Source organism: Cyprinus carpio, chromosome B17 (genome assembly GCF_018340385.1).
Source record: "Cyprinus carpio isolate SPL01 chromosome B17, ASM1834038v1, whole genome shotgun sequence".
NCBI lineage: Eukaryota > Metazoa > Chordata > Actinopteri > Cypriniformes > Cyprinidae > Cyprinus > Cyprinus carpio.
The window spans coordinates 22,245,146-22,271,081 of NC_056613.1; the positions used below are offsets into that span (position 1 = coordinate 22,245,146).

The 25,936-nt window shown below is 37.4% G+C and overlaps 1 protein-coding gene across 4 annotated transcripts in view; it reads right to left on the reverse strand.

Moving 5' to 3' along the window:
• Positions 1-113: 113 nt before the first annotated feature.
• tiam2a (TIAM Rac1 associated GEF 2a) overlaps positions 114-25,936 on the reverse strand; it is a 79,826-nt gene continuing 54,003 nt past the window's right edge. For all 4 annotated transcript variants that reach the window (XM_042742839.1, XM_042742840.1, XM_042742837.1 and 1 more), the window contains 13 exons: positions 21,604-21,695; positions 8,879-9,064; positions 6,634-6,702; positions 5,930-6,055; positions 5,249-5,357; positions 4,108-4,287; positions 3,597-3,715; positions 3,395-3,503; positions 3,027-3,085; positions 2,630-2,726; positions 2,440-2,521; positions 2,194-2,351; positions 114-1,866 (listed from right to left, as the gene is read on the reverse strand). In XM_042742839.1, the coding sequence (XP_042598773.1) occupies positions 1,265-1,866; positions 2,194-2,351; positions 2,440-2,521; positions 2,630-2,726; positions 3,027-3,085; positions 3,395-3,503; positions 3,597-3,715; positions 4,108-4,287; positions 5,249-5,357; positions 5,930-6,055; positions 6,634-6,702; positions 8,879-9,064; positions 21,604-21,695 (1,988 nt within the window). In that variant the 3' untranslated portion in view covers positions 114-1,264. The remainder of the gene's footprint in view (positions 1,867-2,193; positions 2,352-2,439; positions 2,522-2,629; positions 2,727-3,026; positions 3,086-3,394; positions 3,504-3,596; positions 3,716-4,107; positions 4,288-5,248; positions 5,358-5,929; positions 6,056-6,633; positions 6,703-8,878; positions 9,065-21,603; positions 21,696-25,936) is intronic.

Below are 25,936 nucleotides of genomic sequence, written 5' to 3' on the forward strand. Positions count from 1 at the left end.
AAATCAAATGCTAAAAGTGTGATTCAATTGTTTTATTCCTTTGCTTTTATCAAACAGCAAAATAAAAAAAATTAAAAAAAACAGGAAATCATTAGGACAAAAATAATCCAGCATTGTAATCAGACACCTTTTTATTACAGTTTTTGGATGTGAAGTGTCAACAGTATTAAACTCTTAACATTAAGTTACAGTAATCCATGAAAAAAAAAATACTATTTACAGATTTAAACATTCTAAAAAAGGACAACTGCAGGCTTTATTTCAGTTACATTTCCAGCATAGCACATTTAAAGTCCTGATTGATTGTTTACAACTGACCATGTTTTTGTTACAAAAGTATGAGTAGTTTGTCCATTGAGATCACCTGCCAAAGTCTTAACCCAACATTCTGGATTCCTGTTAAAAAGAAAGGTAACACTTTACTTGAAGGGGTGTGCATAAGACTGGCATGACACGACACGTCATGAATATGAAGGAGGTTGTATGCATGTTTATTACAACAGTCATTAAGTGTCATTCGCTCAGTTGTCATTTTTAATGCACAGATGACATTATTTGACCTAACCCTACCCCAGCCCATAACCAAGACATCTCAAACAATGTCATCTTTTGCATTAAAAATGACATAACTGAGTGAATGAAACTTAATGACAGTTATCATAAACATGCATAAAAACATCATTTTCATGATTATGAAGGTGTCATGTCAGTCTTATGCACACCGCTTCAAGTAAAGTGTAACCAAAAGGAATATAAAAAGAAACTTGCTAATAAATAAAATATTTTATACAAAGCAAACCCATGACAAAAATAGAAGCAATGATTAGATTTAAAGCAAGAAGCATATGTAGTGTCCAAAACACAAGGCAAAATTAAAAACCTGACAGAATTCGGTTCTTGTAGCAGGATAGCTCCTGCTGTGTGTGTGTGTGTGGGAGAGAGAGAGACGGATCTTAGTCTTGCATCAGGATGCCATGTAAAAAGAGTGAAGGCAGGTAATTTGGTTCTCTGGTGCAAAACAGTTGCAATATGGCTAGTTCAGTGAATTAGTGTTGTGGATCATGGAGAATTATGAAACACAACACCATTTTGAAAGAAGGTCTGTCAAACTGTGGTTCCACAAATGGTGCAAATGAATTGTCTCGCCTGAATTGGCTAATAACTTTAGAAAGGCTGTGTGGGATAATGTGGCTCAACACCAGGTCAAGCATATAGGCTCTGAAACCATGCTAAGCTTTGTTCTGTGGTGGCCAGGTGACAGACACTATGAAGTGGGCACGTGTTTTGCCTCTGCGGTGTTGTCATAGAAGAAATCCTCATTGACAACAGAGGTCAGGCTCTGCACGCTGAACTCCTTCTCCAGTAGTGAGTTAAGGTCCACGCTATTTGCCATTGCCTCAGTCTGGCTGTCCAAAGAGTGGCTATGTCGACGCATGTTCAGTAGGGCCGGGCGGCTGCGTCTGAAGCTACTCGTGCCTCTGCCAGACTTGCGTTTTACTGCGTTGAAGTGAGCTCGCCTTTCTGGAGTGTCCACTTCTCCGCTCTCTGGAAGCACATGTGGAGCAGGTGCCTGGGAGGCTTCCTCAGTCAGCCGAAGCCTGCAGAACTGGGCCTCGATTGCACTGGGACAGTCTTGCCACTGCTGGTCGTTGGTCTCATTGTCCTCGTCACTGATGATGTTGGATTCTCTGAGGCCGCTCTGCTGCGGGAGAGACTGCTGATCCAGGTGAGCGCTGGCACTGCTGGTGGTTCCACTGCTTATACTGGCTGAGTCTGAATCTGGTAGACACAGCCTCAGAGGATCATTGTTAGGGTTGGATCTGTCATTTGAAGGCTGCTTGGAGAGCAAAAAGGGTCGAGAAGAACCTGTGAGGCACAAATGAATGCATTCATGAATGTTGAGATCTTGTTTTGTTGATGTGCAATATCTCTGACATACAGCCTATTTCTATTCTTAATTTGCTGCACAGCTACTCAAATCTCTTTGTTCTGCCACTTTAGAGGGAATTGATTGCTATGACCTTTGTTATATATTTTAAAAGGTTCTGACATTCGAAGACAGCTTGTGATGTAGCAGGGGCTTTTTTTATCACTAAATTTCCCTTGGAAAATGCATCAACTCTTCCATGCGTCACAATGTTGGCCACTTCCAGTGTAGCCCAGACCTGTAAGTAAAGGGGAGGTCACACTGACCTAGCTTAGCAGAAGTTGGCAGAGTTTTCTGAAGGGGAGTTAGTCGCTTTTTACAGGTTCTCTCAGGCTGTTGCTCAACTCTTTGCATGTTTCGACGCAAGTTCTCCCGCAGGATGGAGCGAATCACCTTGATTGTATTCACTTTGCATTCTGGGGTGCTGCAAATGAGAAAATGTGAAATGTTAAGCTCTGTATGGAATAAAATAGGACACTAAGTTTTGAAATGTCCAAGTAGGCATTTCCAACCTGCTACACAACTGGAACACCGTCTCGGGCCTGCCCTCTGTCTGTGATTTGGTGTGGATCAGCTCCCAGATGCAGTCTGTGTCTTCAGACAGCATGAAAATGCAAAAGGTTGATTATTTGTACATGTGGAAATTAAATATACAAATCTATGATCATCTATGAGTTCAAACAAGCCAGATGTGTCTCTTACCCGCTGTATTGCCCAGTCTAATCTGTAGTGCTGACAGGGGAATGAGCCAGCGAAACTTGAATGGATCCTGCTCTCCGTGGGCTGATTTTGAAGTCGGCTGGCAAACAAAAGCATGACATAAGACTTATTTTGTATTTATATCTATTTTTAAAACATTAAAACTGTATTATATAAAGGTGATGTCAAAACACCATTTATGAAAAGTAATCTGTAAAAACATTTTGTTCCAAAATTTGGATGTTTATGTTAATGGATGAATGTGTTACCACGTGACTGCCCGAATTTATATTTAGGATTGTTTTCTAACCTTGTCGCAATGTAATGCAGGAAAAAAATGAAATGATAAAATAAAGTGACCCCATTAAGTAATTAGACTGAATGTGAAAACAGGACTTACCATCTTCTTTCTCACTTTGTTGTTCTCCCTGTACAACAGTATCACAGCTCTCTTAAAAACTAATAAAACAAATCAGAGATTCTATGAGTCAAGCAGAAATGTTAATTTTAGAAAACAAGAGAATTCTTTGTTTTTGAGGCTGCAGAACTGCTGCCAATATATCTAAAACAAGCCCAACATACTTTCACAGATCTATAAAAAGCTCTGTGTGACGTGTTGTGACAAAATAAGTCTTAATATTTGCATTATTTATTTAATATATTAAGATAAAACATTTATTTTGGCACATGCAAAGATAAGAATAAAGTTTCATGGGAAATGTGCTTAATATAAAAATATGGTTTCATGGGAAAAGACCAAAGCCTCACCAAAAACATTCAACTCAGGATCCTTTTTCATACGGCCCAGCGATGGGAACGGGTTGAGCCAGATCACTGAGGAATGTATGAGAAACTGTCCCATAGAAATCTCTGTGACCTGAGACAAAAAAGGAAGAGAGAAACAGATGATGATTGAATATCCTGTTAAATCAAGTGATTACCCGATGTGTTTTTTTTTTTGTAGCTGTACCTCTTTCTTAGTGCCACTTTGCTCTGCTACCAGCTGGTCAAATACTGCACCATAGTCTTCATAGATCTTCTGCATTTCATTTATGTGGCTTGCGACTTTTTCCATTTCTTTCAGTGCCTCTGTAATAAGAAAAAAAAAATACATTCTGGGCTTTGATTTCTAAAAACAGCTGTCAAAATTACTGTGTGAACTCAAACTGGAGTTTAAAAAAAAAAAAAAAACTTGTCAGACCTTAGTAACATTACTAGGAATAATCCTGTAATACATCTGTTTAGCTCACATAAAAATAATTTACTTATCCTGATGTAATTCAAACCTTTCTGCACAACACAATAAATGTTATTTTGAAAGCTCCGCGCTCTGGTCACTACATGCTTTCATAATATGTAAACGGACAGCTTGGGGATTTTGTGAAAATATATATATAGATTTTTTTTAATTCTCAATAACCGACCCACAACCAGACATCTAGACAGTGAGCGAAAACAGGCCCTGCTGTGTGCGTCTCTACCTGTGAGGTGGTAGTGTTCCTCACTGTCCGTGTCCGTTAGAGACACCAGCTCGCGGAGCAGCAGGGGGTATTTCAGTACTCTTTGCACCGGTTTGATTAGGTAGGACTCTAGTGTGGTTGAGTGTTGCTTGGTTGGATTCCTTGCATCGAGGAACTCCTTAAACGACCGATCTGTTTTAGCTGAAGAGAAAAGAAAATCAAAAATAGCAGCACCACCAACTGAGCTAGAAATAACATGTTCTTAATGGCTGCCGCAGGTAAATGGCTTTAGGCAATGCACACAGGGCACAAAATCCATCCACAAGGAGGCAGCACGAGCTCTCTTACACCTCGTTAGAACCACTGCAGTATAAATGCAACACTGCAGACAATGAACAACACCAAGGTGAGTATCAAGGATCTAGATCGTACCTCCACTGAACGAGTATTTTGGCAGGAGTCTGTAAGGGGAGTTAACCACCACCGCATCTACAGCACGCAGATTGATAAATGTATCACTCGCATTGCCGTTCAAATCAAGAGGAGCTATTAGAGCAGTAATTGAGGCACTCCTCGCCCCAGATGGATTGACACTTCAGGGAGCAATTGGCAGGCAATTAACAAGTCGACACAAAAAGTAGTTTTCGCTTTGCAAACGGAAACCTTGGCACAACAGAAGCAGTGTGTGAGAATATATAATTACAAGCACCGCTGACAGCCGGCTACACACACTCCTGTTGATGCATCTGCAGTGCAAGAGCCACGTTTCATGTCCTTACCCCGCAGTGGTTAAACAGAGCGTGCTGTTTCTTATAGCCTTCAAAGTGCAATTTCTGGGGCTGCTCTGAGGATTGCTCTCCTCTTGTAATGGGATGAATTAAAAAGGAGGCCGAGGTACAGTTCTCCACTTTAATTGTGGGCAGGGCAGCCTCTCATTCATTTCTAACTGGGCAGTTTGCCCAAGAAGGAAAACCAGGCTAATGTTTCACACATAAATTATATTCAACATTTATAGTCGCTAATCACTAATACTCGGTAGGAAATAATAAAAAAATAAACCAACAACAGCTCCTGGTGTTGTGCCACTGCCAGCCTAAAAGATTTCAGAAGCACCCATACAGAATTGTTTTATTGCTCAAAGATGATGTGATTGTTGCTGTACCTCGTTTCAGAACCTTCTGCACTTTAATGTGGTTGGCACAAAAGCCACTGTAAAGTTTGAAGTGCTCTGCGTAATACAAAAACGAACCACCCAATGAGAAGAGCAGCTTCTGGATAAGACAAAAAGACAGCAATGATACATCATGAGTACAGAAGCGAGCTTGACACAAAATACTTTCAGTTGAGCCTCATTCCCTTCAAGGAACTGTTCACTCAGCAATGAAAATTTGAATCAGATACCAGCACTTTATGTGATTCCAAACCTTGATTTTCTTCCATGGAGCACAAAAGGAGATATTTGACAGCTCGAGCTACTCTTTACCATGATGAAACATACAAAACCAGTCAGTCCATACGACTCATGCTCTAAACCCCAAGTTGAGTTTTAAGTACTTTTAGTTAAACCCCTTTTCTGTTCCTCATTAAAAAAAATAGCTTTAAAATCATCTGGTCATATGGAGCACATTATTATATACATTATTATATTAAAAATCATAACCTATCCTTTTGTATTCCATGGAAGAAAAAACGTAAATGCAAAATGATAAAAGAATTTTCATTTTTGGGGGTGATCCATTCCTTCAACTTAAAAAAAAATTAAAAAGCAAAGTTATTCTACTAAAATGCAGTGCATTTCTCATATATTTCACTATGAAGAAATGAATACATTTAGCATGCCCACCTTGAATTGTACAGGGGTCTCCAGCATGTTAAAGTTGGGGAAAGAACTAATCTTCTCCTCCAGGGTCTGCAGGAAAACTTTCTGGAACTCCAGCATCTCTGGAAGGCTGCCAAATAGACTTTCCATCTGGGCAAAGAAAATCCGCAACCATTAAAAAAAAAAAGTATGAAAAAAAAAAAAAAAAAAAACCATGCAAGCTAAAACTTTATTATGTGACTGAAAATTAGTTCACAGGCTACAGTTTAGTACTCCACAGAAAATGGGTTTAAATCTGCAGGTTACATTTTTAGTTGTGCTAGCTCCTTATATCGCAGGCCCCTTGCTTAAGTTTTATTGCCACTCAAATTGTCACTAGTAACTTTAGAAGCAGCGTAAAGCCATTTTATGTTTAGTCCTTGTCTAATTTGTGCAAGGGCATGCTCTAGTGTCCATTAACAGGGCTTTAATATGGCCCACTCCTCAGCACATATTGACTGATCTTTCCTCAGGGATATCCTGAGTCATGTCAGGGTCATATCCAGTTCACCAGGCGGCAGGCTGAAAGCTGGCAAGTTGAATGTGCAAGTCTTTAGCATCATTCACATTAGTGGGGAAATGCAAGCTTGTGGCAAATGAACCAAGATGTATCACTGACTGTGCAGTCTGTTACAACTCAATCCAACACTGATCCCCTGAAACTAGCTCCAGTATAGGGTTTGATTTACCTCGTCTTGGGTGAGAAAGGTCTCCTTTTGCAAAGGCTTCAGGTAAATTTCAAACAGGCAGTTAAGGTCCTGTACAGAAGAAACAGAGCACAATATTACATCCTGAGCTCTCTTAGAATTATCTTCTCCAGAATTGTTTTACTACATAAAACCTCTTTTTGGGTAATACGGTATCCTTATACAAGGTCTGAAAAACAAAACACGCAAGGTAATTAAAAATGTAAAACACTAAATTAAAACATAGTTGTCCTTGCACAGAGGTTGAACCTGCACTAAATTATTGGTGTATTTCTACAAGACAAAATAATACAAAATACAGTTTCATTAATACCTTAAATGGGGCAGTACTACATAAAAAAATAAAAATTAAGAACGCTCTTGTTTTTTGTATATATATATATATATGTATATATATATATATATATATATATATATATATATATATATATATATATATATATATATATATATATATATACACACACACATGTTGTTGTTTTTTGCAGTTTGCAATATTTTGCAAAAGCTGTTAATTTATTTACATAGTAATCTCAATTCCATGGCACAGTAGCTCTGTTCCAAAACCCTGTGAGTTACCCTGCCCCCTTAGCACACTTTAGACCCCAAATCACAACTGATTTTAATAATGTTTTACATTGGTATGTAGATAAGCTAACAACATGACAGAATAGCAAATATAAATACACATATTGAGCAAAACATAAATATTGAATCATTTATTTTTCAACAGTTCAGTTTCATATTAAACTGTATATCCAAACTAAATTCTATTTATAAATCAACAGTACTTCCTCCAGTTCATTCTCAGACTTAACTTTATTTTTTACTGAGCTAAACACAATGCATGTTTATTTTGTCTTCATGAAAATGCATACAATGCTGCCTTAGAACCTTAGGTGCAGTCTTTCTGTTAGGAGAATGTGTTTGATGCCTTAATGCTATCCACAGATGCAGCACACTAGTTTTTGAAAAAGAGAGTTAGTGTATCACACTCAAACATTGATTCATTCTTGTGCACAGTGACTGACATTCTTTAGACATAATTTTAATCCAGCAGTGTAAAGATGCCTTTGCTTGCAAAATCATACTGAAGTTTCTCACCAGAACTGGACCAATTATGGACCATCCTCGTATAGTACTTATGAAAAACAAAACAAGGTCACTTGGTACAATTTACATGTAAAAGGTGGATTTGCACCCCTACTCTCTCCTTCAAGTAATAAATTGTATTATTGCAAAATTTTTGTAATGACTCCAAACCCTACCTAAGACACAGTGTTAGTGAAGCAAAGAATTTGTATTTTTTAACCAAATTTAAAGCTGAGAAATCTATATCGTCGGTCCAGCTAATACTCACACAGCTGCCATGTTTACCTGTTGTAGCTTAACCTTGTGGGCATGAAATAAACACCGACAGAGTCTAAATGCACCATCAGAGAAGGTCTGAAATGTCACTTTAACTGTTTCAGTTTCAATGATTTTGTATCACCAAAACAGTTGCAGCCAAAACTGAAAATTCATTCAAATTCAAAGCCACTCCCCTACAGCTCCCAAACCTGCACTGTGTGCTGTGGCCATGTTATGGCATCGCTAGGCTGTCAGTGCATCAACCTGAATATTCTCATTAGGCTGATTTATAGCAGTCTGCCATTGCCGATGCAGCATATCACAGACAAATGGCTCCTGCACAGGACTCTGGGATTGCACTGTTCCCCTTCCCACAAATCACAGAGTGCTGGAATAATCAGACACCTCCCTGACACCTATTAACCATGAGGAGCACATTACCATTACAGCAGGGTTTTAATGCCATTTAAAGGTTCACCGTGAATATCAGCAGGGTAAAACTGGCACCACATAAGTGATCATATGCAAGCCTCCGGATTATTCAGAAAACAGATGAGAGGGGAGGCGTGTCTATTCAGCAGCTAGAAGAGTTAATTAATAGGTGGTCCTTCGGGACTCAATGAAGACTCTTCCAGCTATCCATCAAATGTGTTCTGCGAAAACAGCCATTTTCACCTCATAGGTCTTTCATTAAACTGAGGTTTAGAACTGAACTGATGTGACTTCTATATTAGCACAGAGCCGAATAAATAGGTGAAACAGTTCGGTTTTAATGAAGTCAGAGTATCATACAGATGACTGCATGGATCTACTCGTGTGAGAGCTCATTTCTTTCTGTCAAACTATGTTAATAGGGGATTACAGCGTCAGTTCTCACCTTTACATAGGATTTCTCCGTGTCCACTAATTCCTGGATGACCTTGCGTAGTCTTTCTGTGGCAGACATATGACGTGGACAGGGCCTGAGCGTGGGAGCCTCTGGCCCCGTTTGCTCCTGGCCCTCCATCAGACCTCCAGAGCCTTCCTGGAAGGAGTGGTACAGCGAACACACTGTATCCACACTCTGCAGGAGACACATTTAAAATAACTGCATTAAATACCAATGTCAAGTAATCAATCGAATGTTTAGGGAAACAATAGAGAATAAATACCAATGTCAAGTAATATATATATATATATATATATATATATATATATATATATATATATATATATATATATATATATATATATATATATATATATATATGTATGCATGTATGTATGTATGTAGATGTATATATAGTGCATCTACACTAAAAATAAAAATTCCTTTATTCTTCTTGTAAGTACATTTTATGAAAACACGTATTTGGAAGCTTTTTCTAGCTGTTGTGGAGAAATGGTCCACATATGTTGTATGCAAGTATTACATAATTTATGCTGGATCTGCACACTACAGACATAGCTGCATCACATCATCTTAAACATTGCGATCGGTTTCCAAATAATAAGACACTGACGACTTGAAGGGTTTCATCTTGTGTCCAGCTCTGTCAGCATTTACAGTGGCAAGGTTCCCAGCCAAATTCTTATTAAGGTGGTACATCAATACAAACAGCGATATTGCTTACAGTGAAAGTCTCAAGTCTCAAAATAAAGGCTGCAGCATCTCGGTTTCAGCTCTCAGAGAGCTGTGAACAAGTGAAACAGCTGACAGGGACAGATCTGTGACCGCAGGGGACAAAAACAACACCAAAGCCCTTTACTGGCTTTAAACCAGCCAGACAGACTTCATATTGAACAGAGCACATGCACCATGCTACTGCAAAATTATATAAACTCAGCACTTCAACCTTACATTACATCCTTACATGTATGTTAACTTACTTCCTATTGACCAAATACCTTAAAACCACCAATCAATATACAGAGACAGAGAACACATTACAATGCAAAGAGTGTTTGTGTGAAATGAGTCTGTGACTCAGCCAGAAAAGCAGCAAGAGAAAATGGGATCTCACAAGGAACAAGAAGATTGCTTCTGCAGTTCAGTTTACTAATTACAGCATGGCCACTCTTGAGACCATGTGCTTCAGTAGCTTCAAAGTCAGTTTAGTGTGCCGGGAGAGAGAGAGCAAGAGGAATAGGTAAGCTCAGCCGGGTCTTCTGACAGAAAGCTTAGCTATATTAGGACCACCCAAAGCAAACACTGGGGCTCCCAGGACATCTTCTCACACATTAGTTTAACAGAGATTAAGGAGCCTCAAAAACACTGCAGTGAAAAACAAACATTAGGCCTCAGCATGTAGGTTGCATTAAATATGCAGTGTGTAATTAGCATGAACTGTATGCGCACAAGCATAGACGGCTGCTTTCAAACGCTCCTGTATTTGTGTGACAGCGCTCTGTGAACACTGTCAAACATGTTTTTGCAGCATTGAGCATTGGATCCAATCACAGACATGTTTATTGTGCGTGAACACAATGGCCAATCAGACGCATTGAGCGAGGACTGTCTTAGTATACTTTTGGCTTAAGCGACTTTTCAGACAACTAGTGACAAATTCAGCAATTTTTTGAACCATAGCGCCAAGAGTCAAGGTTTTGCTTTCCTGGTACAGTCACACCGCTCTACAGCTGCTCTGCTCAGTGAGTGGCAGAGAGGAGTAGCAGGTGTACAGTATGTAGAATAAATAGAAAAACCTACTGCTGCTTGATCATTTTACATGTACATACAGCCGAAATCACAGTACAGCAATTGTCTTTAACTTGTGTATATGGTGATTTTGTCAAATGATGACACGGCTGTAAAGCAGAATATTTTAGAAGTGTAGCTCAGCAGCTAATAAATAGTTTAAAAGTGACAGCTGGTTAACATGTTCATATGTAAATGAGAACACATAACTGGAAATTCGGCTGTATTACAGTAGGAGAGAAGCAAACGGATGGAAAGGACTGACACTAGACAGACTGCAAATATGACGCAATGATTCCATGAATATGCTAATTAGCGTTTGACGCCATCTAGTGACATTTAGTGGCTTTTTGGAGCAGGCTTTAGCTTCTTTCCATTGAAAATAGTGAAATGGTCCTCACTGCAGAACACAAGATCCAGGGTATGTGACTGGATCCAGATCCAACTCCTCCCACCTTACATATACCAAAACCTAAACCTACCCGTCTCCACCCCTTGATCCCTAAACCCACCCATCTCCACCCACTAGATGTGGATAGCAAACTTTAAGGTTTGAAAATATGTTGGTGAATTGCTAATGTATAAAGACATGTAAATTGTGTGGCTAAAGATTGGCCATAAGCTATCAAATAAAACATTTTGCCCCAAAATGGTATCTGCTGGGTTAAGCTGTGCCAGTGGCTCAACTAAGCTTTACCACTAAACGCAAGACGATACTGGATACTGATTTCAATACATTCAAATATTCTGAAAACGAATTTTCCCATCATTCAATTATCCTAACATACAAGTTTCTTCAGTGGAACACCAAAGATAATGTTTTGAAAGTCTGTGGGTTGTAATGAATTCAAACGAACACTGGAGCCCACTGACTTTCGTTATATGGATGAAACAAAAGTCATTGACACACTGATATAGTAAAGAAGACATTTTTCAAAATATATTCAGTTGTTTTCCCACAGAAGAAAGAAATGCAAACCGGTTTGGAACAACATGAAAGCCTATAAATTGTGACAGAATAAAGGAAAAAAGGGAAAAGTTACATGACTGTCCCCAACACTCTAAAGTGTTATAGTCTCAAACATCCTAGATTTCAGGACATAATAAAAATAAACTCCAAAACACATAGATAAGAGGCAGAGGGAGGCAGGAGACATCATGTGGACACATTAATCGAGCACCTTAGAGTCGGTGGGAAACCCCAGCCTGGCACAGACAGATAACAGTAATTGTGGCTAGTGCATGTGTCATTTGTTTTGCTGCAGTCACCAGGAGGTTAAGAGGAGCACTGCAGGTTGTGAAGACTCCATACAGGTTCCTGTTAACCTCACGAAAGCACCTGAAAATGATGGCTTTTCTCACTACGCACATACATTTATGCTGAGTGTGAAATGGCTGTATAAATTCATGCCAAGTCACTCTGAGAATCAAAAGAGTAAACAGGCCAATACAGTATGTATGACAGAATGGTACTCCATAAAATGTTTCTGTTTGCATGCTGGGTGACCCAAATTCTAATTAACAATGATAAAGGAACCATGTGGAGGTGAAAAAGACAGTAACACAAGAAATGAGAGTTGAAAGCTTCAGTTCTCGATTTCTTACTCTCGAGTCCCTAGATGACAGCTCCTTCAATGCTGGGATACCAGCTGTCAAAAAGCTTCAGTCTGACAATCCATCCTCCTTGACAGAAAATGTTCACAGCTCACTGTTTGCAGAGGAGCGAAACTGCTTGGCAGCGCAAGTTTGAGATCTGAATGACACAATGGACCCACTTAGACCTGATTAACATCTGTTTTAGGTTATCTGAATGTGATAGACAACACTAAATATAGCTGCAAGTGGGGTCCACTGCATCTTGAAAATGCATTACTATCCACTCATTAAACGGTTTGAAAGCAAAAAAAATAAAAAAAATAAAAAGCACTCTGTTAGCCTGCCTATTAATCCCACTATACATGCAACATGGTGAGTGAGCAGGTTTCTCCCCATCTTTCCCACCTGCCTATAAAATCCTGTCTTCTCAACACACATGCACACTCATGTCATAAAATATCAGCAAGAATGCCACTTCTGTTTAAATGACATTCTCCAGTGGAAACATATAGCCGTTTTAAACTGCTTTCTCTTAATCCCTTTGAAAGCATAAGGAATATGGTGTACTAAGTGTTTACATGATGTTTCAGAGTGCTGCTTTTTGCAACAACCCTGGAATAAGCCGTTTTGTGAAATGCATGTAAACGGGGTCACAGTCAAACAGCGGATAAAGTTTCAGAGGAATGCAGCGCTTCACTGACATCCCTTGGTTTCACTGTATTCTTATTATACTAAAGCATGCCATTAATGTGAAGGGCATAACTACAAAATACAGGCAAAATGTCATGTGAGAGGAGGCAGGTGCCTCTGCTGAACTATGATTGACTCAGTACCCTGTCAATGCCCGCTTATGATGTTTGTAAACGGCCCTCACATCTGCCTAAACAGGTCAAACTGGTGGAAATGGATAAACTATTTACAAAGTATTAACCGACTCAGATACACCATTTTCAGACATATCTGCATAGACAAACAAAACAAAAAAAAACATCTAGAGTTTTATGTTGTTTTTTGTGAGTTTTAATTTTTGTGATATATAGTATATTTTTTTGTTATAATATAATGTGAACAAAATTAATTATTGAGCATTAAACCTTTAACCTTTCCCATGATTTACAACACTTATAATAATGATTTATAATTTGAGCTGTCAGGAAAATTGAGCTGGGAAATGTCATCTTTATGCGGTTATGTCATGTCTGCAAGCAAAAAGAATACAGTTTGACTATTAGAGTGTGTGCAGTGTGGTGGGAAGTGTGTTAATAGTCCTGACAGCTTGTAGCCATAACTAATAAGCAACATCATTAACACAATGGATGACTCAAAAAGGCAACCATCTAAAGGAAACACCCATTGATAAAATAAAGAAAACTTGTTCAGAGAAGAGTAAAGGAAAAGTGACAGAGCCCATAATAAAACACATGTTAACACTGGACTGGCTTTTCAAATATGATGACAACTCCGAAGCTTCAAATAATTTTAAAACAGATCCAGAGCTGGCTTTTTCGCTTGACAGGTATTTAGCAAGATATCCTTGAGTAACAGCTCAACACTAGACAGCCACTTGTTTGATATTGCACCTTTAAATTAATGTATAATCAAGAGATCCAAAAAAGAAAGTGATTTTTAATAATAAATATAATAACTGCAAGAAAATATTAAGTGGTAACAAATGCGACACAAAATGTGCTTTTTACAATACTAATTAATGTATTTGGGATTATTTTTAAACCATGTTATAAAAATCATCACAATACAAATACACAATTTACTTGCTAAATAAAAAATAATTCACACAAGTAACCCTTGATAAAATATCCCTGTTAATAATTAATCAGGATCAGTATTTTTTTCTTGATGATCCTCTCAAACATCAGCATCAGTACTTAAAGACTGATCTGCTCCAAATGAAATGCAATCAAATAGTGGTCACTAGAGACACACATGAGATGCTATGTCTCCATCCTCTTGTTAGGACCCATAAATACACTCACCGTGAAAAGCAATCTATAAAGTATCCTCCAGGCAGCTATGCAATGGAACTTGGTCCTTCTGGCCAGAGAACAGCCCTTCCTTCTAATCTTGCCCACCCTTAAAGCTGGCATGTTTGTTGTGTTAGTCTTCAGCTCTGGTTTTGTCACAATCACATTCTTGCTCCAATTTAACTCATGGCATGTCTCCCTCTTCCAAGTCAACAATCGAGCATTTCCAAAATCCTTGATGTTAGGCCTATTACACTTTCTTTTTAAAGCTTAGGGCTTTCTGACAGGCCCTAAAAATAGATCACTAGCAGGTTTTTTGGACATGGACGCTATACTGAAACTGCTGCTGCCCACTGAAATCTGCATATCAATTGCTGGCTCACATGACCCCACTGCAGTTTCCAGAGAACATAACGAAGTGCTCAGATAGTTTGTAAACACTACCAGTAGCCTAGCCTTTCAATGACATCAACACAATGGAAACGTTTCTGGATGGCCTGTGAACACTAAGGCTGACATTACCACACATACTGAAAAGAGAATTGCCTGAAAATATCAATCAGAACTACACCGTCACAGAGGAGAAGGAAAAAGACAATGATTTTATTAGATTTTTTAAAAATAGATCTGCTTTTAAAAATAGTCTGAAATCATCCAGCCTGAACTCTCCTCGGTTCTTTGCTCTGGGCAACCACACAGCTCTCAGGCAAAGATCCTATTCTTAGAAGTATTAATGTGAAAACATATTTAAGTAAACAGCGTTACATCTGATGCCTGGTTCTGCGCAGTAGACAAAATAAACCAGTCTGAGATCAGAGATGCCTCTCAGAGCGTTGTTTATTTCAAATACAGATCTTGTAACAGTAAACCTTGCTAGGATCTAAACAACACATTAAACATGCACCAAACAAACACTTTTAGATCATAGGGTTTTTTGTTAATTTGTAAACAAACAACTGCAAGCAATTTATTTATACAAAGTTTATATTATTCCTTATATGTGCATCCTTTACTCTGATAAAGTAGAAAAGTGTTTGTTTTTAGTTTTTGCAAGCAATTTATTTATACAAACATTTATATTATTCCTTATATGCACATCCTTTACTCTGATAAAGAAAAGCATTGTAAACCAGATACCTTTATACAATATAAAAATGATTTTTCGAGATTATTGTAGTAAGAAAATACTATTTCAGTGTTTCTACTTCAGAATTTCACGCTTGATTCATTGTTACTTTATTCATTGTTACTTTCCATTTCTTTATAATATTTACTAGCAATTCCTGAGTGAAAATTATTCAAAAAGTAAATCAAGTTTATATATTTTAAGTTAAAGTTAGGTTAATGCAACCAGTCATTTGTTCAGACATTATTAGTCATACAGTGTGTTTGTACAAGATTTCATCATTTAGTGGTTACAGGTCTTTATCTTGTAACATATCTGGTGCTTGTTAGGCAAGGCAAAGCTAGACATGACAAGTCAAGTTTATTTGTAATGCACATTACACATGGTGGTTATTCAGTTTTGCTTTCCCTGGCAACACAAAAAAGATTGTTTTCCTCATGTGGAAGATAAAATTTGCTCTTCAGACCTTTTACAACCAGTGCAATTGCTTTAGAATATCAAGGAATAGCAAGACAGAGTGGTCTCTACCCTGCTCTGTTTCCACAGTCAATTTTCCTGCTACTCTCTTCCCCCCTAAAAGTGCAAAGTAGGATACGGTATGAGAAAATACAGCATGGTCTGAATGTTTATATAGTACATAGGCATCTGTATGTAACATTAAAAGGTACAAAGCAAAAGCATACATTTTTTTACATTTTGACTGATGCTGAAACAATCTGGACTGGAAGGATGTATTGGTGTATTTTATGGCTAGTTTTAACAGCACGACAAACACAATAAATGTTACATAAGGAAGGGTTAAACAATTATAGAAAGGTTTTTTAAAGTGTAGTCTTCTTAAACATTATGTAATCAGAAACAAGTTGGCAGCAGAAGTTGCATAGATAAAAAAGTTAAAAATCATGTCATATTAAGTAAATGTGTAAACTTCTGTCAATACATTAAAAAAAGTATGTTTCAGCATCATTGCAAACGTAAGTAAAGAACCACACTTTGCGTAAAATACACATGAGATTATACTGGACAATACAATTATCTTTGGGGGGGGGGGTATGAATAATCTTGGCTTGGGACCAACGGTTTGTGTAATTTGTAATGCTCTGCATGTTCAAGGACTTTGTATTGTTTAAGAAGCATAATTTGCCCAATTTTTTATTCACATATAGCACTTATTGACTGTTAACGTACCCTGCTTAAAAGATCCTTAAAGGCTAGTTCTGCACTAAAGCATGTTTACAGCTGGAAAACATACTATTAGACTCATTAAACCAACATCACCCAAAGCGACCTGCACAAAAAAAGAGTTCATGTAACAAAAGGAAATTATTATTATTATTAGCTGAATGAAACCATAACAAAGAACAAACAGTGGTGACTTCTCTAAGGTCACAGGAGAGGAACTGTGAGAGGCAGAAGGATTAAGGGTCTTGTACATCTGCCAAGAGAAGGATTATCCTCATTTGGCATATTCTGTGGGCAAGGTGTTAAATTAATGCGAACTCCCCTCTTCAACAAGTCACCACCAACAAACAGCAAGTAACTCTTGCAGCACTTCCATTCTGACATACTAATTTTATTGTGTTAACTCCTGGAAACCCAGACTAACAAGATCTTGCATTGAGTGCTGCCCATACAACATAATAAAATAAAAACGTATGGGAAGTCAAGAGGATGTAAAGTCCCTGGAGAAAGCACTGGCCATTGCTCAGAGGAAAATGTCCTGTCACGCTGTAGTAGAGCTCTGACAGGCCGTGATTCATCCCTGAGGTTACAGCAATTGTGCCATGTAGCCATCTCCTTTTTAAAGCCCGATAAATAAAGAGACACACACATAAATTGACATGGATAGCCAGGCAATCCAAACGGCACTTGCAGTTATATGCTCTAGTGCATATTTGAAACTATTCTTCTTCTTCATCATCATCCAATTTCAAGCAAGTTTTAATATTGAAACCAAATCTGTCAAAATAATGTGCCCGATTACAGCGAAAACAAGAAAGTGATGTTAACTCGATGTTAATTAAGCGATGTTAATTCCTCAGATATCAACACCAATGCAATTAACAAGATTAAATTATTTGGTAAAAACTGATTAGGAGTCAATCCCCCCTAAATATAAGAGCTTCAGGTACCATGAAAACCGATCCTTCTGCACCATTCTGGCAGGTCATGCAGGCAGCAATATCCTCCAGCAGTCGGGCCAGCTTGTTCTGGAGCAGCCGATGTAGAGTGAGAAGAGTTGAGTTAAAGAAGATATCCTTGCCTTCCTTAACACAGTCTGGCCAGAACCAGCACATGGCAAGGAAGGAACAGAGAACCTCGACCGGCGAGTGCTCACAGAGGCAGAGCTCGATGAGCGAGGTGAGGTAGATGCATGGCTTGGCATCCCGTTTGGTCTGCTCTGCCATTGGAGCTGACCCCATCCCATAGGCAAAGCTCGTAGTGTTCTTCTTCTACAGATCCCTTCCCAATCGCTGGCTGTGTACAGGACTGTTAAATAAGCCCAGATTATTAGTCAGCTCACAGCCATATGCTGACTGTCTTAGTCATTCCCATCCCCCTAGTTCAATGGTAAACACTGAGGGTCTGGTAATTGGAAATTATGGGGTAGCTCCCAAACTGGCTTTTGAGAACACTTTGCTTGGCTGTGTGTACAAGTTTTTGAGGCCAACAATCTATTTTTGGAATGATCAAGACTTTCCAACTTCAAGCATATCTTGTCAAATTCTTCTGCAAATGAAGTAAACTTAAAAGCTGATCTAGTTCACACCTTAATATTAAAGAGCCTTCCCAGATACTACAGCCCCTTTGCCCATGAATAAGGTTCATTTCTTGATCTGTCTCTTAATGGCAGATGAAGACACAGTACCAGAATTTAGGAAACAGGTGCAACAGAGAGAATTTGGGGGGGGGGGGGATACCTTTGTTTGAAGTGGATTGCTTCTGTCCTGGATGCCAGTAAAGTCCATACAGAGTTTCAGACTAAAACACACTATATGGTAACAACTACAATGTTTTAAACTAGTGCTGTCAAGTGATAAACTGCGATTAATTGCATCCAAAATAAAAGTTTTTGTTTGCATAATATATGTGTGTGTTCTGTGTATATTTAGTATCTATACATAAATACACACACATACAGTGTATATTTTGAAAATATTTACATGTGGTTATATGTCTATATTTATATTCATATAATTTATATTATAAATAAATATATTTAATAATTTTCTGAAATATATACATGCATGTGTGTGTATTCATATATACATAAATATATATACAGTACACACACACATAGTATGTAAACAAAAACTTTTATATCGGATGCAATTAATTGCGATTAATCATTTGACAGCACTATTTTAAACAGTAGGTACATGAACAGGCTTTACATGTCAGGGACTACATCTTCGTGCTGAAGGATAGCACTGAAGGTGTATAATTACACACACACACACACACACACACACACACACACGCTTACTGTATATCCACAAAGCACAGTGGAGGAATTTTAGAGGGTTTTCTTTGGAGGTTATGAAATGGACTGTCATTTTCCAGAAGGATAACACTCAAAACTCAATAGATCAAAAAGTTGGAGAAGATTGGAAAGTGGTAGCCAAAACCCGGTCACACTTTATTTTAAGGTACAATTCTCATTATTAACAAACCATTAACTATGACTTTTGCCTGAATAAACTCCAAATTTGCTGCTTACTAATAGTTAGTAGGTAGTTGTTAGTTTTAGGTATTGGGTAGGATTTGGGATGTAAAATATGGTCATGCAGAATATGTGCTTTATAAGTACGAATAAACAGCCAATGTGTTAACAATAGGCTTGTTAAGCAACTAGTTAATAGTGAGAATTAGTCCCTATACTAAAGTGTTACCAAACATACAAATAATGACAATGAAAACACAGACACATGCTGCCTGTAACAACACATATATACCACACTACAGTTTAAAGTTATACAAAATGACACATTGTTTCAATCATATAAACTACACTCTCGTCAACCCTAATGGAGGTACTAATCTAGTGTCCTGTGATGGCAGCCATATCATGATCAAATCAATTTACAGAATCTTCATGCAAGTAATTACAAAGTGAGAAAATAAATGTGTTTCCTATGGACACTGATAACAGTTTCACACAGCTCACTTCACAGCTTTTGGCAATTCATAAATTCAAGTGCAAACAGACCCAGATACAGGAGTATTATGAACTGCTATGTGCATAGGGACTCACAGTTGTTCATCTGCAAACAATAAAAAGGATCCCTCCCCCGTCTAATCCACCTCCTCAGCAGATCAATTATAGAATGATAACTGAAGTTTCTCACAGCCACAAGCAAAAAAGCTTTGCAAAAGAGGAGACTGCCTTAACATAAACTCAGTAAGACAGCCTACAATGCGTAATATATAAAAATCGCAACATAACATGCAGAATTGTCTTCCAGTAGAGCAAAAATGCACTTTTCAGAATTTGGATTCACCATCTGGAAAACTGGAGTGAAAACATTTTATGACCATCTTTAAACATACATTTTTCAGTGGTTTTCTGTGTTATTTATTCTAGTGTGGGAAGGCAATAAGCAATTAGCAGTGCAGCTCATCAACATGAGCCTTTAATTAATACATTTGCACATCAAGAGTGGAGCAGGCTTGCAACACAAAGAAAAATAAATCTCTATAGATTGAGGGGCCGTTTACACGACAACATTTTCAGCCAAAAACGGAAAACTTTTTATGTGTTTGGCCTGTTTGTTCACACGACGACGGTGTTTTGAGGACTGAAAGCCCATATTTTTCGAATGGGTTTCAAAGTCCAAGTTTTTGAAAACGCCACAGTTATCGTTTCCATGTAAACACCCAAAACGGGAATCTTTGAAAATAGTGACACCATTATTTCAATCATATAAACTACACTCTCTTCAACCCTAATGGAGGTACTAATAAGGGTTGAAGAAGTGCGTAGTACGTGTTAGGTCTATAGACATGCACAGTATGTGTCGCTAATGCTTCTTCAGCAAAGTGTGGATTTACTTCACCAATATTACAACCAACAGCGTAGATGCATCATATACAACATATAATCGTCACTTCCCTACAGGTACTGTTTACTAACAAGGTGACAGTGCCAACTACTGGCTTGGCATACGAATTGTTTTGAAAACTTTGCCGTGTATACGTGAAACTTTTTAAAAAAGCAAGAGAAAAACTTGTAAACATAGCATAAGAGACCTCTTGTTTACTGTGCTCAGCTAAAGAAACAAGCAGACATTAAAACATCTTCATGGTACATTCAAATCATCTTTTTTATGAAAATATAAACAAACACAAGGTAAACCAGGATTCCACAAACGACTTTGTACAGCATGTCTATAAGCAAACACCAAAACTTCCATGCACACAAACATTTTCAACGCATTTTCACTTCTTTATTAGGTACACCTGTACACCTGCCTGTAATGAAAATGTCTAGTCAGCTACTTGTGTTTTAGCAACTCAACTAAGTTGCAATTTTATTAAAGTTTTGGAAGTTTTTTTGTAATTATTATTTTTAAAATGTGTTTATGGTCTGTGAATTGGGGGAATGTAGAATATGTGGGATTGGTGTGTGAAAGGGGGTGATGGAATTCAAGGAGAACCCATGTGCAGTGTTAAAGCATTGTCTGTACACAAAAACATACATGCATCTCTGAGACGTCTATGACATCCTTCAGCTCAGCATGTGAGGATTAGTCAAGTTCTGTGAGTGTTTCTGTAACTCTTATTTTTTGTGTGTTTAGCCTTCAGTATAAATACAATCTCTTGTGCTGGTGACAGTAATAAGCAAGCAGTGTGAAGGCCAAAGATCCATGAAGAGGCTAATTACTAAGTGATAACGAACACTGGCAGACGAGCTTTGACAATGCAGCTGCTGCTCAAGATGCACATACACAAAACACACATTTGTTTTGGTATCTTCTTTAGGTATTTTTTTCATGTGCTTCTACTGTTTTATATTACGCTAATCCTACTGTTCCATAATAATTTTATCCCATAACACTCACAGAAAACTTTTAGATATTAAAACATTATTTAGCATGTTTACTGATCTGTTTTCATTCAGGGGACATCTGTGAGCATCCCACTTTGCAAGCAAAACGATAAACCATCAGCATTTGTGGAACTGAAGAATTAGATAAAAACAGACTTGGATTATTCTTTACCTTGCTGTGCTGAACTGTTCGATGTTTGTGGTATGGATTCTGAAAACCATCATCTACAGCAAGGCCTAAGTTTTCTGCCACACAGGACACATCTGAGGAGAAAGAAATTGTAAGCAATGTGTCACATACACAAGTAAAGATGCTAACAGTAAAAAACTGTATGCAGCACTGTATTGGAATTGTAGAGATTTGCAAAGAAATGTACCACATTCAATTCACCAGTTCCAATTTTTGAGATTTGAGAAGTTGTGTTACAGTTTGTGTTGTAAAACACACAGACACAAAATAATAATAATGAAAAAAAATAAATAAAAAAAAACACACACGCACACAAAAATTGCAATGTTTAACCAAAAAGCAGAACCTGGGTCAAAACGTGAAATTCTCTCTAAATGTTACAAGACTTATAAAATATGGGATCTCTTTGCTAATGTCAAGCGTGTCACATTTTTTGCTGAAAATCAAGCAAAGCAGATTGTCTCAGTATTGTATAGTGCTCTTCTCAATTCTGTGCAGTTACCGAAAATCTTTTTGTAATGGCTTCAACATATCTGGCACTACAGCGCCTCCACAGACATATAGAAGTTCCAGCAGCTACTGTATGCTACATTATTTACACAAATGTATTATATGTTAAACAGTGTAATGTTTGTTTTAAATATAATATATATATATATATTATATATATATATATATATATATATATATATATATATATATATATATATATATATATATATATATATATATATATATATATATACACACACACACTAAAAATGCCTTGGTGTGATGGAAAAGCCTAATTTTCAGCAGCCATTACTCTAGATTACTCTGAAAACAGTTACATATTCATTAAAAATAATTTTAAAGGTATAACTTTAGTACCTGATTGCAGCATTGGCTGCTTAAGTATTCAGTACCCTAGAATTTCTTGCAAGTTACGTTTGCTTCTTGTAAATGGCCAACAAGAAACTAATTCTTCTAGCAATTCATAAACTGTTGTTCTTCAGAAAATAGGCCTATTCCCAGCACTACTCTCCTGAAAGAAGAGGTAAATCAGATCTAACCAGGACAGAGTAAGAAGTGAATGGCCCAGATGCACAACAACAGGAGGACAAGTACATGGCAGAAACAGACCCCTCAATAGTGCTCACCCGGCTGGTACTGAGAAAAATATCATACAGACCAATAACACCAAATTACTTCATAGTTTGTTAATACAGAACAAAGATGATCAAAATACAAACAAAAATGCCAAATGCTTACCAGTGCCTTATCTAAGACAAAATGAATAGGTAAAATATTCTTATTTCTGCACTTTTGATTATTTCTGTGGAGAACATAATCTTCAACCAAAAACTGTCTCTGCTTTTCGCGGGGTACTTTATATCACTTTTGAACTTCTTGATGCCACAAATTCTTGATGGTTGTGCAAGTTGTTGCTTTACCATGGTTGTGCCCTGTGTTGCTAAATGAAGTCTGAAGGGTGGTTTCAGTGACAAGAACAGAGGCTTGCTGCAAACAACTACACAGGAAAACCATTGCATGTACTTGTTCTCTTTTGAGTGGAAACACTCATATTTTAGAAAACATAGAAGTCATTTGTTTTGATGTATCTAATGAAAGCCCTGATTATAAAAGATTATGACTTATTACTCACACTACAATGAAGGTGCACTCAAGCATGGGCAGTGTCCCGGTGTGGCCAAAGCGAAAGCATCACACAAGATTTTAAGTTTAAGTTTTTTTTAATAGGGGTGAATTTCAAGTTAAGTATTATCCATAGGTAACTAACTGAATCCTAAGTAACTAATCATGTTTTTGTGTTAAAAATTACAGAGAGAAACTACACCTTTGTTCTTGACAAGTGTCCTGACATACTTTTTTATTCTAAATACTGAATATTCCCATTTCTTTTTTCAGCCTGCTGTACCAAGAGCAATCTATGATGCATTGTGTTATGGATACATGATGCAGCAGATGTGTGATTTGGCTTGCAGTCGGACAGCATCAATTTCACTAAAGAGCTTACATTTTTACATTGGTTTGAAGCCCCTATAGCCAAGTGCACACTGCAAGATCACTGAAGATTGTTCGATTTCAAGTCTTATGAAACAAGGGGTCCCCAGCTAGTTGCAGACTCTATGACAGAAATCAGCTTGTTTTAAATCTGACTAGTCTTATGGTGTACACTCTCTCAACTGCCCCTCTCCTCTTCTTACTTTTCTTGTATGTGATGAAAATGAAAATGAGGCTGTGTGGGACAGACAGTCTTAACAATGGCACTCACTTTATAAAGGTGAATTTCATGTAATTTTCACAACTTTCAATACTCTTTATTACAGAATTTTTGTCTACCTAAGGCTATTTAGCTGTGGATTAATTTCATTAATATACAGGTGACACAATGAAGCGAGGATCGAAAACATATTCCATTGTGTACAGTGGTGGTTTGAGGGAAGGAAGACAGTGTTTTAAAATGTGGTTCCTAGAAACAAATGAAATGGTGCCTGAACTGACTTGGTCAAACAGGTCTGTTACTGTAGCTGCAGAACTGCCCAGAAATGCTAAACAACTAATAATAAGGTGTTTTTTTTTTTATTTTGTTTTAAATTGGTGTGTTTTGATTTTGTGTTTTTTTTAGTGTGTGATATATCCATCATGTCTTTCCAAGCCAGACATTTTGCTTGATTTTGTATAATCAATAATACAGGGTCAGCAGATACTACTGAAGTAATCTGTACTGATTTGGACATGAACCAATAATAAGAAATTAAAGATATATAGCTGTATATTCATACATACTGTACTGCAATGCTGCAAAACATTACCTCAGACCCACTTTTTATTAGGTGTCTTCAACTACTTATTTGTATGTAATGCTGTTACACTGTGTTTAAAATCAAAGTACCTGCACACAATTAGAAAAGGTTTTTACACTGTTGACCATAATCTGGCAATAATTTTCCAAAACATACGCATTGCATCAAATGTTTAACATGTGCGTACCAAGAAGTTAGCACTTAATGTAAACTTAATAATTAGTTAAGACCCCTATAATAAAGTGGAACCCAAACCTTTAACAGATATTATGTACAAATAAATAAATAAATAAATAAATAATTTGGTCTTACAAAACACTCTTGAGTAACCCCAGCTCTGTACATGAAACTCACTGCTCATGAAACATGTTCCGTAATTTAGAACAAATAATCACTGATAATACAATAGAATTAAATGTAACAGCAAATGTGCTGTGATGTTCATTCTGTCAGACACCTACCATGCAAGGACAAACGCAGCCAGGGTTCAAGACCAGCACGCAACACCGTTCCTGCTCACAGTATATAGACTGCTTTCTGTTTATCACTTTTATAAATGACTAAGATAGTACAGACAGTCTGAGGAAGTCAGGGGAAGGAAATTTGGGGAGGAAGTTTACAAGTGAGGTGTGACAAGTGTTAAATGTCTACAACAGTGAGTTCTGAATGCATAACAAGTAAAGACAAAGTTGTCAAAGATACAGTATATTTAGGCCATGCTCGATTGAAAAAAAAACAACTGCCACATTACATTGGAAACTTGTATTTTTAGAATTCATTTTTCAGCAAGTTGGTTTTAGTGCCTTATTGTGGACCTGAACAGTCAGAATCTGTTAGTAACAGCGTGTCAACAGACTTCTTTTCAATTATCATGTCGAAAAGAAGTATAACGCTAGCAAGAAAGCGATACTCTCTTTCGCACCAGCTGTCATGCAGGTGTGAAATGTAGGTGCCTAATGTGTTTGCTGTATGTCTCTATTTCATTATGTTTCAACTACATAAAAAAAAAAGAGCAGCACAGAACTATATAAAAAAGTGAACTGACTTGTAAGCTTGCAATTAGTGAATTAGACTGCTTATATGTAATTTAGAATGTGGTTAACAAACTGCATGTTCTTAGAAATTTGTTTTTAGAAAGTAATCATCTGAAAGCGGTTCAAGTTTATTACAACCCAATTCATTTCTTAAATGTGATGTATCCGAGTAATACTGAATAGGGGATCTTGGGACTTGACTTTAACTACTGAAAATTGACTGAATCATGAAGTGGTCTCAGATGTTTGTGTGGAGGTGAATGAGAGGGCTTAGTTGATGTTGTTATAATTAAGTATAAATTAATAATGAATAACTTGGTACTAACCATTGAAACTAATTCAAAATCCATTTTCATGTATTTCAAAGAAATGCAAAAAGGAGTGCACATCCTAAAATCCAAACTGGGTTCAGATGCATTTCACTTCACAAGGGTACTGTGTCTGATGAAGACCTGACTGGTCAAAATGTTGCAC